Source organism: Galeopterus variegatus, unplaced genomic scaffold, assembly GCF_000696425.1.
Source record: "Galeopterus variegatus unplaced genomic scaffold, G_variegatus-3.0.2 Scaffold614, whole genome shotgun sequence".
NCBI lineage: Eukaryota > Metazoa > Chordata > Mammalia > Dermoptera > Cynocephalidae > Galeopterus > Galeopterus variegatus.
Genome location: NW_007726725.1, coordinates 268,523 through 282,483, shown reverse-complemented (window position 1 = coordinate 282,483; position 13,961 = coordinate 268,523). Strand labels below are relative to the sequence as shown.

Sequence of the window (13,961 nt, the reverse complement as noted above, 5' to 3'; positions counted from 1 at the left end):
TGGAGAGAGAATTAGGGGGCTGGAAGGCAGACCTGAGCAAGCCTCACAGACAGCGAGAGATGCACAGACATGGGATGTCCAGCACCCTCTCCTGGGCACGTCAGGGTCACAGGCAGCCTTAAAGAAAGGGGGAGCTGAGGAATGATGGTTACAGCTGTCTAGTGTTGTGGGTGAGTGGCAGGAGTGTACCCAGTGTGTGTGAGGTCCATGACGATGATTAGGCTGCCCTTGAAGGAGCAAGACCCTGGGACCACAGCCTTTGCCCAGGACTGTGCAGGTGTCTGTGCCCAGTTCCTTTGCTGCAGTTGTGTTGCTCTGCACCTGCCACCCACATCTGCATGCTGCGGGCGAGTGAGGTCCCCGTCCACTTCTGCTCTCAACTCCTGCGTGCATCTGTGTTCACAGCTCTACAGGTTTAAGCACTTCCCCCTGTCATTTAAGAGACAAAAAGTTAGTCCACAGAAGAGCCATAGGAGTAAAAGTGGCACTTAGGCCATAATTTAGCTCAGCCCTAGCAACATCCTGGGGTAGTGCCACCAGGAGTCTGCAGGGGTTCTGCTTCTGCACAGGGCCCCATGGGGGGTCGGGGCAGTGGTGTGGAGGGAGGGTCCGCTGGTCAAGCCCTGGCCGGTGGCTGCTCCACGGACTCTTTGCCTCTGACAAGGCCGTTGTGCTGCGTAGCTGCGGCCTAGGACAGCAGGCTTGTGTCTCCTCCTGCCACCGCGTGGACCTGGGACAGTCCCTTGGGAAGCCCCCCAAGCTCTTTGGTGCAGTTAAGCAGTGCGCGGTGTTGCGGTGCTTGGAAGTGAAGCTCTGCAGGGGCATTTCAGGCAGGCTTTCGGCACAGCCCGCTCCTTCCTTATTTTGGCTGCTTTAGTGTCAGGTGTAGGGGTTGGTGGGGGGAGGTTCATCTTGCACAAATTTAATTGCGACCTTTCCTTACAGACTCTCAGCGCAGTCTGAGTGGCATTTTGTTAACAGGGGATAACACCTCAGGCCTCTCAGTGCAGTCCGAGTGGCATTTTGTTGAAGGGGACATCATCTGGGGCCCCTTGCAGAGCTGCAGGTGAGAGCGCAGGTCCAGTCCCTCTCACTAGGGTTGTCGTTCATTCAGCTGGTTGCTGTCATCACAGCCCAGGGGGCCTTCTCCTTCGAGTAGGTGCCCTCCCAGTCCATGGGAGCCTCTGCATTTGAGGGGCTGTAAACAGGTGAGGTAGTAGGGCATTGTCATCAGGTCAGGGGGGAGCCCACGGCTCTGAGCCCCACGCCCAGCAGTTGTTCCTGTGAGCATTTGGGTGACACTTGGACACTGGATGAAAGTGTTTTCCCCACGAGTGGAGGTTCCCAGGCTGGAAATGCCTGTGGAGTTTGCAGTGCAACTTCGGATGCTCTACATTTCGGTTTAAAATACAGTAGAAAGTGTCAGTATTGAAAGGATCGGAAAAACTGTAATGTTGGGTTAGAACACTGGAGTTTATCTTGAACTGTGGTGCGTAAGGGAGGGTAGGATTCATTCACGTCTCAAGAATGGGTGATGGTGCTCGGCACTGAGCTGGGGGGGCAGGGTGTGGGTCCCTCCAGAAGAGCTCATGGGGCTTGGAAAGCTCCTGGGAGAGGTACTGGTCCCACTGGCAGCAAGGTGGGCAGTCCCTTGGGGAGGCCCCTGCCTGCTGCTGTCTCTGCATTCTCAGCCTCTAAAATCTAGGTGGTGTTTTACACTGTTCATTTTAATCTTAAAACCTGTGTTTTTACAATAATGAAAAATAGGAAATAGCCTAAATCTTCACCAAAAAGGAAGTTATAAGCACGTTTTGGGTGAGATATTATGTAGCCGCTGAAAATTATGTTTTTGAAGAATGTTTAATGACATGGAAAATGCGTGTAAGAGGTGAGAAGAAAAGAACGCAAAACTGAGTGGCATCAAGTGATCTCAGTCGCCTTCACAGTGATCAGCACGCACGTCCTTATGTGCACACACGCAGGACAGAGGCTGGGAGGAGACACACAGCTGTGCTAACCAAAGGAGAAGGAGCTTCTGGAGGCTCCTGCTTTTCTTGCACTTCTCTGCATGTCTCACATTTTCTGGAAAGAACACTTATTTTTGTACTAAGAAAGCTACTACTGTTAGAAAAGCTTGGTTGTTTTTGTCTGCCGGGTCTGGGTGCATCATGGCTACTGCTTGTGCGTAGAGGTGGGGCGGCCTTGGATAGCAGGCAGGTCCTGGCCCTGGTTCCTGACCTTACCTGTGAACCACCTCCGGTGCCCATGCCCCAGCCCTTCTCTGTTTGTCCTGGACCTGACCATCTTGGCCTGAGGAGGAATCCGTAAGGTATTTTAAGTGGAAGTTGTGTTTCTTGTTTCCAGTGTGACCTTTTCCTCCCAATGTAGGGGCTGGAGGAATCGAGCCCATGGGTGTGTGTCTCTCTGGAGGGCCCTCTTTGCTATGCTGTGGGATCCTATGTGTATTTGTGGTGAGGTTGACTGATGTGCCAGGTGCTGTCTTCTATGAGCTCTGGGACAAGTCACTCTGCCCGCTGACCTTGGTGTCCCTGTTTGTAAAGTGTGGCTGGGACCACACCTGCCAGGTACACAGTGGCACTTCTTCCCTGGGCAGCTCTCACAAATGGCGCCTTGCAGAAGTGGAGAGAGGTGGTGAGCGGGGGCGGCAGGAGGGCAGATGCTTCTTGTAGATCATGTGCTTGTGCTGCCTTTAACCCTGGTTGCTTACTTTTTCATGACCTTTTATCTTAAATTAGTTTATTATATTTTGAGACAAAGTTGTGTTTCTTTGCATTTGCATGAAGGGATACTGCACAGTTACTTATCTGCTTAGATCCAGAACTGTGGTCACGTCACCGAGACATGGCACTTGGTGCCGCCGTTGGTGTTTTGACTGTCCTCAGGCTGTCACATGGATGTCTGGCTTTTCTTTTTGTTACATTCAGTGATTGTAATACACTAATCAGGGAAACAGACGAGGAGGAGTCCCCAAAGACATTGCCTAAGTGCACTGTTTGTTTGAAATAAACTTCAGTCCTGCTCAAGCCATGCTCATTTAGTTTGGAATGGCAGCTGTGGCTATTCTGTGGCTAACAGTGCCTTATATCCAGGTCCATCTGTGTTTTCCTGCTTGTCCATTTAGGTACCCAATCGGGGACATTTTTAATGCCTAAGAGAGGTTAAGTTGTCTGCCTAAAGTCACACACTCCTTGGCAGGGTTTTTGATTCCTTCCCCACCCTTTGCCCTCACCATGGCATGCTGGGCCTCACCATCGCCCATTGGCTCTACACCAGGCACATTTCACAGAAAAAAGCGTGTTTCCTTACTCTTGTGTGAAATCCAAAACACCACTCCACTTCTTTAGAGCCTGAACCACATTGCTATTTCATGAGTACTTATTTTTTAAATATTCCTTTAAATTTTTCTGGATGTAATTTTTTAAGCAAAAACATTTCTGATGCTTCAAATGTATATTTCTCAACTTCCAGGTGAATGGGTTTCAAATTGAGGCATTGGGCCACAAGTGCATCACAGCCTCATTCTTGGTGCCCACCATTTGCATGCTGTGTGCTCCTAAGCCCGCAGTGATTACGGGCTTCTTAGAGTTCTTGAGGAGGAGCAGCTGGGGTCCCTGAGTGGATGAATGAATGGCTGGGCTTGGGAAGATGTATCGAGGGATGTGTACCAAGTTTCCTCTTTTGGGATCTGCAGCCCAAGTGTGTACTTGGGTGGATAGGCGTGCTCTCTCTTGATGGCTTACACCCAACACTGGCTGGTTCCAGCTGCCACCTTGCCTGAATCTTCTTTCCTGAGCGCTGTGCATGTGCAGAGGGGCGGTGAACAGAGACTTGATTTCCATGATGGAGCCTTGAGGCCTCTTTCTTGTCGTTCAGGAGCTCCCAGGTTTTGGAGATTTCAGCAGAGTTATTTGCAGCAGCTGGGTTTTTGGTTTGTTTAATTTCAGCATGGTTTTTTTTTGAAAGGGATATTTTGGAGGGAAGCTCTCTGAAGGGGCATAAGTGTGGCTTTTTTGGATCAAGAATTTTAGACGTGAGCCCAGGGAGAGGCTTTGTGTTATTTTTTGATATTACGATGGGTTCTCAGAGAGCTTGGATCCCAACAGCTTCAAGGACTCTTCTAAAACTTCTGAGATCATGCCAACTCTCCTCTATCCTGTGAGGAAAGAGCCTGATATCTGCGTGTCGTGATGACAAACAGGCTTACAGGTCCTGCCTTTTTTTTTCTTGAGAGTGTCATTTTCAGTTCACCCTAAAGGGAGGAGGGGGAGGCTGCAGAACGCAGGCCGCAGTCACTGGGCCCGGCCAGCTTGGGTGTGGTGACAGGGACATGCAGGCGAGCCTTGCTTCTCATCCATCCTGTTCTCAATTGGGCCGAGTCGCGGTGCTGCGCCGTCTGCTGAGTCTCTGCTTGAGAAAGAACACGGTCCTCTCGCAGCTCTGTTACCAGCTCTGTTGTTGGGAGTTACGTGTAAAGGCTAGATGTCGTGGTACTGCTTCTAATGGAGTTTACAGTATCACTGGTTGCTGTCTTTTTAAGCTAAAATTAATGCCAAACCTGACTGGTAGGATTTGCTTTCCCATGATTTAGTTCAAGCACCATGAAGGATGAGAGGCTCTTCTGTTGCAGAGGGCCGCCTCTTGCCCCTGCTGTGTGTCGTGTGTGCCCAGGCCAGCCAGAACAGCGCTGCCTGTGCCAACTGACGGGCTCCCACGAGGCTGCACAGGCCCATGCTTCTGTTTGGTGTGGATGTCACAGAACACATGGGGGGACTTTTGGCTCATGGGCTGTGTGGTTGTATTGTGTATGTATGTATGTATGTGTGGTGCGTGGGCTATATGGTTGTGTGTGTGTGTATGTATGTTTGGCACATGGGCCATATGTTTGTGTATGTATGCATGTGTGGCATGTGGCTGTATGGTTGCGTGTGTGTACATGCATATGCATGTATGTGTGGTGTATAGGCTGTATGTTTTTTGTGTGTATGTACGTGTGTGTGTGGCATGGGGGCTGTATGGTTGTATGTATGTATGCACGTTTGTGTGGCACGTGGGCTGTGTGTGCATGCATGTATGTGTGGCACACGGGCTGTGTGCTTGTGTGTGTGTACGTATGTGTGGCATGTGGGCTTTGTGGTTGCATGCATGCATGTACATTTGCATGTAGTGTGTTGGCATGTGGGCTCTGTGTGTGTGTGCGTGGGGGGGTGTGGGGTGTGTGTGTCTGTGTTTTATGGGTGGTGCATGGTTGCATCTCCTAGGCCACAGCCTGGTCAATATGGACAGTGAGACGAGGCAGGGCCCCCAGCACGAGTGGGTATGTTTTCAGTGACTTGCAGACACAGAGGGGAAGTGGAGGCAAGGAGGTGGAGGCCTGCTCGAGGGTGAGGACTCATGGTGTTGACAGAGGTGAGGCCCATTCCTGAGGCCCAGCATGCGGGAGCCGTGGTGGGGAGAGTGTTGGCTGTGGACCGCGTGCCAGGCTCTGTCTGCCTCTGTAGAGTGGGTGTGTGGTCGATGGGGGGCCTGTGGGGCTGACGGTGGGTGGGGGGAGCAGTTTTCATATCGTCTGCTGCCTGGTGTACTTATGAAAGAAAGGCTCGGTGACCATTGAACTCCACAGTCATCTATGGCATTTTGCAGCTTTTCATCCTGGGAACCGTCCTCACAGGCAGGTGTGTTTTGAGTGCAGCGAGTGTATGTTTCACAACTTCTTGTGTTTCCTTCTCATAGCCCTCAGCTTCCCTTGCTGAGGGCCAGTGCTTCTGTGGACATGCAGGTGGGGTACACTCCTGACACCAGGTCTCCTTTGTCCCCCAGGAATGGTCCTCGTGCGGAGTGAGAATGGGCAGTTGCTCATGATTCCACAGCAGGCCCTGGCGCAGATGCAGGCGCAGGCCCACGCGCAGGCTCAGCCTCAGACCACCATGGCCCCCCGCCCTGCCACTCCCACAAGTGCCCCTCCTGTCCAGATCTCCACCGTACAGGTGAGTGCACACGTGGGCCAAGGTGTGGCAGCCCTGGAACTCGAGCCTCTTCCCCTCGATGCTCCCTGTCGCTGTGCACACTGGGGAGGTCTGTGGGGGCCGGGGGTGTCCTGTGTGAGTGAGGAACGAGAGGTGTGGGTGGCATCCGGCCCACTGACAGGGATGGGCCCAGCGGTGGTGCTGGTCTCCTGTCCTCCTCTTGGTGGTAGGACTGTGCCCTGCTCAGGGGAGCCAGCTCCTGTGGCCAGCACATGTGGCCGAGTGGGGTTAGAGCAGACACTCCACAATTGTGGCTCTACCCTGGCCCCTCTCTTTCTGCGCTTGTGGCTTCACCTTCCTGTGCCTCAGTTTCCTCACCTGCAAAGTGGACATCACACTAGAACTTAGCTCGTAGGACTGCCATGAAGACCGAGTCAAGATAATTAAAGGGCTAAGAGCAGTGGGATGGAGTGAATGCTGACTGAGTGCTGGTTACTGATACTTGGATGCGCATGAGAACTTTACAGGGTTGTTTTACATAGACCCCCCACCCCACATTTAAGCCTCTGGGTTACAGATCCTGACTCTGAGCTTGTGGTGGAGAGGATGGATTCTGATGCTTAAAAAGCAAAGTGCTGGGACGCTCCTCTCCCCAGCTGTGCTGTTCCTTGTCCAGTGCCTTGGTTTCCCCCTGGGCCATGCCCCACACACATTGCCTGTTTCTCCTCTGTTCCGTCTGTCTGTGTGGTGCTGTCATCCTGCCGTTTTGAGCTGGTCGGCAGGTTGGTAAAGTGAGGACAAGAATCGTCTTGAAGTGTGATCTGAGCTGCGTTCCCTCTGGAATTCATGCCGCTGTCCTGTGGATTCCTCCTGGAGACTAATACCATGCCCCCCCCCCCGTCTGAAATAGTGCAAAATGGGGTCTACAGGGTCTGCAGTGTTCTGTCCGTGCATAAGGTGCAGGTGTCCAATGCTCATGGTCGCGCTCCAGCGGAGATGTTCGTGTTGCCATCTGACCGTCAGCGCTGGCGCCACCAGTCTCCCATGCCAGCGTCATTCAGCTGGCTCAGGACTCGAGGCGTCTTCTGCCCTGGGTCAGCCACCTTGTTTCCCCTTCCGCAGCATGGTGACCTGTCTTTCCACCCAGGAGACAGGGCTTCCTGGTGCCTTTGCTACTTCCTTAGTGCTTGTTAACAGACTCACAAGAGAGTATCATAGGCCTGAGTTTCCAGATGCCTGCATTCTTTAAGGATACATTTTATAGACTTTGATATTTTTAGTATAGCATATGAAAAGATTTTGATCATACACTTTTACTTTGGTGAGAAGCCTTCAGGATTATGGTGGCTTCATTGAAAGTCCTGAGTGAGTTTGTGGACCCTCTTGAGTGCACTGGTTATACCTAAGGATTGTTTTTTGTATACAGTGGACCGGTGGAGATTCCTTTTATTGTAGCTTGTTTTAGGTGACTCTTGCTAAATTTTTCAGGCACCTGGAACACCTATCATTGCACGGCAGGTGACCCCAACTACCATAATTAAGCAAGTGTCTCAGGCCCAGACGACGGTACAGCCTACTACAACACTACAGCGCTCGCCTGGTATGCAGGTAAGAAAGACAGCACTCAGTGGGGGCCAGCAGAGTGCGGCTCTTCTCTGATGCACAGACCAGGCCTTGCGAGGTTTTGTGTTGGACACTAAGTTGAATTTTGGGAAGAAGGCTGTCCATGAAGAAAGTGCTTTCTCCCTGACTACCAGCATAGGATAGAGCAGGATTCCTTTTTCTTTGGACCTACCCAGAATTTCATATCAGCAGAACTTTACAAAGCTTCCCACTATGCTAGAAGTATAAAAAATATCACCTTTTTAATATTTGGTTGTAAAGCATCTTGGAAGCAGAAAAAGTCCGAGGGGAGGACAAGCGTGTGTGTCTGTGTGGATGTGGCCCTTACGTGTAACTGCATGGTGGTAGCTGTCACCTGAGTACTGTGCCCAGTGGCCTCCCTAGCACTCCACATGCATTAACCTGCTTAATGTTCAGCAATGACCTCGCTATGCAGGTCATGACGTAGGTGCCATTCTTCTTGTCTTGTTGGTCAGAGGTGTTCATACATGAGGTGGGCGAGGTTCCTGCACCCCGGCTGCCACACCTCCCTCACTCCCTGCAGCCTGTATCCTTGGCTAGTAGTAAGAGCAACTTCAGGGATGTTCCACATCAACCTGGTGGATTGTTGGTTTTTAAAAGTGTTCTAAGCTGCGGGAGGAGAGTGTGTTCTGGGGCAGCTGCTGGCCTCTCTCCTGCTGAGTGTTGGTGCTCCCGCCAGCTCCGCCTCTGGCCTGCAAGCCGAGGAGAAAGGTTTGTGCTCTGGCCAGGCCAGCCTGGCCGTCACAGAAGTAGAAGTCCAGGAGGGGAGGGGCTGGCCAGGAAAGACACACCTGGTTAAGGAATCTTGGCAGTCAGGTGGGAGCAGCCAGAAGCAGAGTGGTTCAAAGGCTTCTCCTATTCTCACAGTGCTTGTGAGCGTCTGTTATAAACCCATGTCTCTATCGCATTGATTGCTGTGCAGTCCCGGAGGTCCTGTGTACCAGGAGCAGTACTCAGATGGGCTGCTGATTTCTCTGCAGTCTGTGCTGCGGTGCTGCAGGGTGGGCGCTGTTCCCCTTTCCCAGGGCGGGTAGAGGGCTCCTTCCATTCTTGCTGGTGGCTGCAGTGGGTGAAAACAGGTGGAGGAGCATCTCAGTCCCCGTACAAGAGAGCAGCACTGACCTCCTGTGCATGCCAGGAGGCTCTGAGTCTTCCGGAAGGGGTTCTCGGCCCTGTGTTCCTTCTGTTTGGTGCATCTGAATTTCTGGTTAGAGTGATTTTTCTGACAGTGAGGCTCACAGTCAAGTTTTTGCATCGGATGTAGTGGAAGATACATGTATCAGAATAGACTGACACAGTCTCGATATCCAGTTGAAAAACTATTAATCATATTTATCCATTCAGTAGATGGAATGTGAGGGATCAGCTGCTCTCTGACCGCCCAGAGACAGCTGCTTGCTTTGCTCTGTTGAGCTTTCTTCCTTTGCAGTTTTTTATTTGATGTTATGTAGTTACAAAAGTAATATGTGCTGTTGTTACAAGTAAAGGATACACAGTGTCCCGCCCCTCTGTGACTGGTGCTGGAAGCCTGTGGCACAACTTTGGGAAACCCTAGAGGCCTCTGGAAGCTGAGCAGTTTCCGCTAGTGATGCTGCCTGGAGCGCACCTGCCGGCCTGGGCTGGCATTGCAGGCTAGAGCCGAGGACTTGCCGCCACTGCTGCCGCGTGCAGCCATGGTCAGGCCTCCACCGCCCCCTGCTGGCAGGAGTCTCGGAAAGGAGTGAAGAAAGCTGCAGAACGGAAATGCAACGGCTAGATTTATAAATCAGAAAAGTACTAATTTAACAAATCAGTGTATATTTGCACCATAATTATTCATGTAAAATGGAAATGTTAGGAATTTGACCAAAGGCCTGTCGTTTGGGTTGCCCGCGCTGCCTGCTGTCTCCCTGCTGACTCACTTAGCCAGAGTTCATTTGTTTAGCAAAGTGGTACCTCCCTCCTTGTGGTTTGACTGGTACCTATGACCCCGTGGGTTCTCAGCTCTGTTCTGAACACCTCCCTCCTTTATGAGGCTTCCTGATGAGACTCACTGTTGCGGAGCAGAGGAAGGTTGGCAGGGGAGGTTGAGGGGAGCAAGGGACCCTCCTGCCTGCTGTGGTCCTGCGTGGTCCCCTGCATGAGTGGCTCTGGAGTTGTGACCATTCTTGTAACTAGCCTCTCTATGTGAGAGGGGATGATGGAGTGAGAGATGGGGACCTGGTTTGGCTATTAAGGCAATTTATGCTGGTTACCATTTGCCTTTTACCCTCGACTTCTGAAAATTAGGTTCTTTCCAGAGGTTGGCTTCGTTTCTACCAACTTTTAATGCAGGTGCAAAATGTGACTTAGGTGCTCAGGACAGCAGTCCTCAGAGGCGCTGGTCTGCCTGTAGTGCCGTAGGCCACCTTGAATGGCTTCGGTGTGTGTGTCCCGCCACTGCAAAGGCTCTGGCAGGGTGCCGGCAATGGCTGGGGGCCCTCAGCTGTGCAGAGCTCCCCACCTCTGCAGGAGCCTTGTTTTCTTTCCCCAGACGCAAGGCTGGTCTCCACTTGGCCGGGTGGTGGCACGAGATGCACTAATGTCATGTTATGGATTCTTGTAGCCTCAGCTTGTTCTGGGTGGCGCTGCCCAGACAGCTTCACTTGGGACAGCGACAGCAGTTCAGACGGGGACGCCTCAGCGCACAGTTCCGGGTGCGACTGCCACCTCCACAGCTGCCACGGTAAGAGCCGCTTCTCCCCTCAGGACCTTCAGAGGCAGCCTGGCCATTGGTCACTGGCTGGGAAAGTGAGCCTTGTGACAGCCCAGGCCGCTATCTGGTGTGGGAACAAGTTGGGGCCGCGTGTTGCGTTCCAGCTGACTCAAAGGTGTGGAGGGGAGCCGCAGCCTCAGCCATGTGAGTGCGTGGGGACTTGCTGTTCCCATGCAAGGTGGGATCTGAGGCAGTGGCCTCTGAGGGACAGTGGGAAGGGGCCCCAATCTTCCTGCTTGAGGGTTTTAGGTCAGCAGAGCTCTACAAACAGCAAAATCCCAAACAATCGCATTTGAAAGAGTCACACATGTGGACTACACGGCGCTTGCAGTCGTGAGATAGCAGCTCATGCATTTGTGTCCACATTCCAGCCTGGGGTCAGACTGTATGTGAGACTCACTTTTTTTTTTTTTCCTTTTTGTCTTTTTTTCGTGACCGGTAACGGGATCGCAACCCTTGGTGTTGCGCCCGCACCACGCTCAACCAGTGAGCGGACCGGTCTCCATATGGGATCCGAACCCTCGGCGGGAGCGCCACCGCGCTCCCAAGCGCTGCACTCTACCGAGTGCGCCACCGGGCCGGCCCCGAGACTCACTTTTTTCATGTTCCTTTGCGAAGTGTTTTTCATCATTCTTAGTAATTGTATCGTCACTTAACTCCTTCTGTGTTCACGTAGACAGGCATCAGTTTGTCTTGATGACAAGCTGTGTGGCAAGCATCGTTTCCATGTTCGTGGCTCTTTATGTAGTTGCATTCGTGGCGTTAAACTGCTGGGCTGAGTGAGGAGTGAACCGTGGTGGCCCTTAAGTGACATGGCCAGGTGTCCTCAGAGCAGAGTCCGGTTTGTACCCATCAGCAGGCCGTGAAAGTTAGCACGAGCATCGTTTCCATGTTTGTGGCTCTTTATGTAGTTGCATTCCTGGCGTTAAACTGCTGGGCTGAGTGAGGAGTGAACCGTGGTGGCCCTTAAGTGACACGGCCAGGTGTCCTCAGAGCAGAGTCCGGTTTGTACCCATCAGCAGGCCGTGAAAGTTAGCACATTTTCTTGAAAGAAATTTAGAGAAGATATACGCTTGTATTTGTACATATACATATTTCAGTTAAACCAAAGGCTGTGGTGAAAATCTGCCTTTTAAGACTTTTCCACTTATATATATATTTTTACTTTGATCCAGGAAACTATGGAAAACGTGAAGAAATGTAAAAATTTTTTATCTACATTAATAAAACTGGCTTCATCTGGTAAACAGTCTACAGAAACAGCAGCTAATGTGAAAGAGCTTGTACAGAATTTGTTGGTAAGAAAAGTTTTGTGTTAAATTTCCTTTCCCTTAGAGCATGTTGAGTGTGACGGCTGTGGCTGCCGAGTCAGGAAGGGCTCTGGGCAGCAGGAGAGGACACCTGTGGCAGGTGGAGCTGTCAGAGGTGTGTGTGACCGCCTGCAGAGACCTTCCTTCCTGAGCTTGGGTGTTCTGGGGGCTTTGCCCGGTAGCTGTGCAGTGGCCCCCCTGCCCCGAGCCTCACTGTGTGAAGAGCCAGTGCCCAGATGGTTCCCTGAGCTTTGCCATTTTCTGTTGTGTTCACGCTTCTCAACGTGTCCACATGAAGAGGGCTTACCTGGTGTCTGAAGAGACTGCCTGCCTTGGTGGGATAGCTGTGGTGGTCTCCAGCAGCCAGTTTCTCTGGGCCCTTCTCCAGCTGCGTGGCCACGTCTCTGCCTCTCTCCCCCAGAGCAGCCGGGTGCTCATCTTTCCCGCCTTTGCACCAAACTTCCTCAGCAGAATCACTCCCCCACCTCCCTCTGTGTGGATTGCCAGCCCTCTGGTACCTTGCAGGTGTCATGTGGGTGTCTTCTCCTCCTGAAAGGCGCCTGACTCCCAGCTGGGCTGTGGCGCCCTACACTCTCAGCACTGACTTGGATAGTGAAGTTACTTTAAAGCTAATTTGTCTCCTAGCAAAGTGAGCACTGCATGAAAATGGTGCTCACAGTAGAGACGAGAGGCAGACCAGCATCCCGCCCAGATGGAGGCCTGGTCACCGGCTGATGCCCTGCCACGACTGTGCCCGGAAAGCCTGCCCCACTGGGGTGGCAGTGTGTGCCGCCTTTCCCATGTATTCTGACAAATGAAAGAGTGGGCAGGGTACTGGCTGTAAAACATGAAACCAGAGTGATGCTGAACTAGGATGTGTGTGCATGAATTTTATTTAGTGCAGAATTTCAGTATGGATTTTATTTTTAAGGATGGAAAGATCGAAGCAGAAGACTTCACTAGCAGGTTATATCGCGAACTTAATTCTTCACCTCAACCTTACCTTGTGCCTTTCCTGAAGGTAATTCTGACAGTTGTGGCACTGCAGGCAGGGCCTGGTGTGCACGCGTGCGCACTTTTGTGTCCACATGCACCTGTGTCCCCTGCCTCAGGGAAAGGTTCAAAGTGCCCTGGGGTGGGATGTTGGGTTTTCTGTTTGGAAGAGGCTTTTCTGTAAGGCGTGAGCCCTGACCCTGGCCGTGCGGCTGTGTTGTGTTCAATGGAGGAGGCAAGGCGATCAGTGAACGGTGATGGGGAGGGGATGGGGCGGGGCCTACCGAGGGGGACTGGGGGCTTAGCAGCGTCAGGCTCTCCTGGATCACCACTGGTGTCACCACATTTCTAAAAGTATTTTTAAAATGCTGCTTTTTTTGTTGTCTGTTCTTAAAACAAAGTTTAGACGATTATTATCAAGCTTAATCCTGCTTGGTGGGAGGTTGGCATCTGACATCCAGAGATGTGTACTCAAGAGTCTAGAGCCTGTTTTATTTAGCTCAGGACTTTTTCTAAAGTGTGATATTTCTGAATTTTTTAAGAAAGGAAACCTAAGCTTGAGCCGCCCCTGACCCCTCATGTCTGTCTTTCCACCCAGAGGAGCTTACCTGCCTTGAGACAGCTGACTCCAGACTCAGCAGCCTTCATCCAGCAGAGCCAGCAGCAGCCGCCACCTGCCTCGCAGGCCACCACCGCGCTCACGGCCGTGGTGCTGAGCAGCTCGGTGCAGCGCACGGCTGGGAAGCCGGCGGCCACCGTGACCAGTGCCCTGCAGCCCCCCGTCATCAGCCTCACGCAGCCAGCACAGGCTGGCGTTGGCAAGCAGGGGCAGCCCACACCGCTGGTATGGAAGGCGCGCTCCTCGCCCGCTGCTCCGCAGCCCGGCTCCCGCGCCAGTGCTCCCGCCAGCCTCTTAAATAAACCGGCACGGCTCAGAGAAACCTTTTTACAAGCATGCAGGACAGCTCCTGCTAGGAAGAAGCTTGGGTATTCTCTTAAATAGTTAAAATATAAATTAGAGGTTGAGGCCTATGATTTTGGGTTTATTTCTCAGTAAAATGAAGTAGGCATATTGTTCTTGACCCCACTGGTGTGTCTGTTACCTGTATTGTTTGGGGGTTTTACTGGTTTAAATGGACACAGCGTGTTTTCAGAATCTTTTAGACAGATGTTCTCTGGGGTCAGGTGTGATGGCCCAAATGCTGAGAGGCAGGCACACGTGTGTGACGTGGGCACCCGGGGGCAGGGGGCTGGAGGCTGGCTTGCGGCAATAGTATGCATCGGGGTGCTCTCTGC

The 13,961-nt window shown here is 52.1% G+C and overlaps 1 protein-coding gene across 1 annotated transcript in view; it reads left to right on the top strand.

Annotated features, from left to right (window-relative positions):
- The window catches only part of TAF4 (TAF4 RNA polymerase II, TATA box binding protein (TBP)-associated factor, 135kDa), an 83,099-nt gene that overhangs the window by 40,390 nt on the left and 28,748 nt on the right, over positions 1-13,961 (top strand). Inside the window, exons 3-8 of the mRNA XM_008570567.1 lie at positions 5,839-6,005; positions 7,473-7,592; positions 10,213-10,332; positions 11,538-11,660; positions 12,604-12,693; positions 13,264-13,509. Coding sequence (XP_008568789.1) covers positions 5,839-6,005; positions 7,473-7,592; positions 10,213-10,332; positions 11,538-11,660; positions 12,604-12,693; positions 13,264-13,509 — 866 coding nt within the window. The remainder of the gene's footprint in view (positions 1-5,838; positions 6,006-7,472; positions 7,593-10,212; positions 10,333-11,537; positions 11,661-12,603; positions 12,694-13,263; positions 13,510-13,961) is intronic.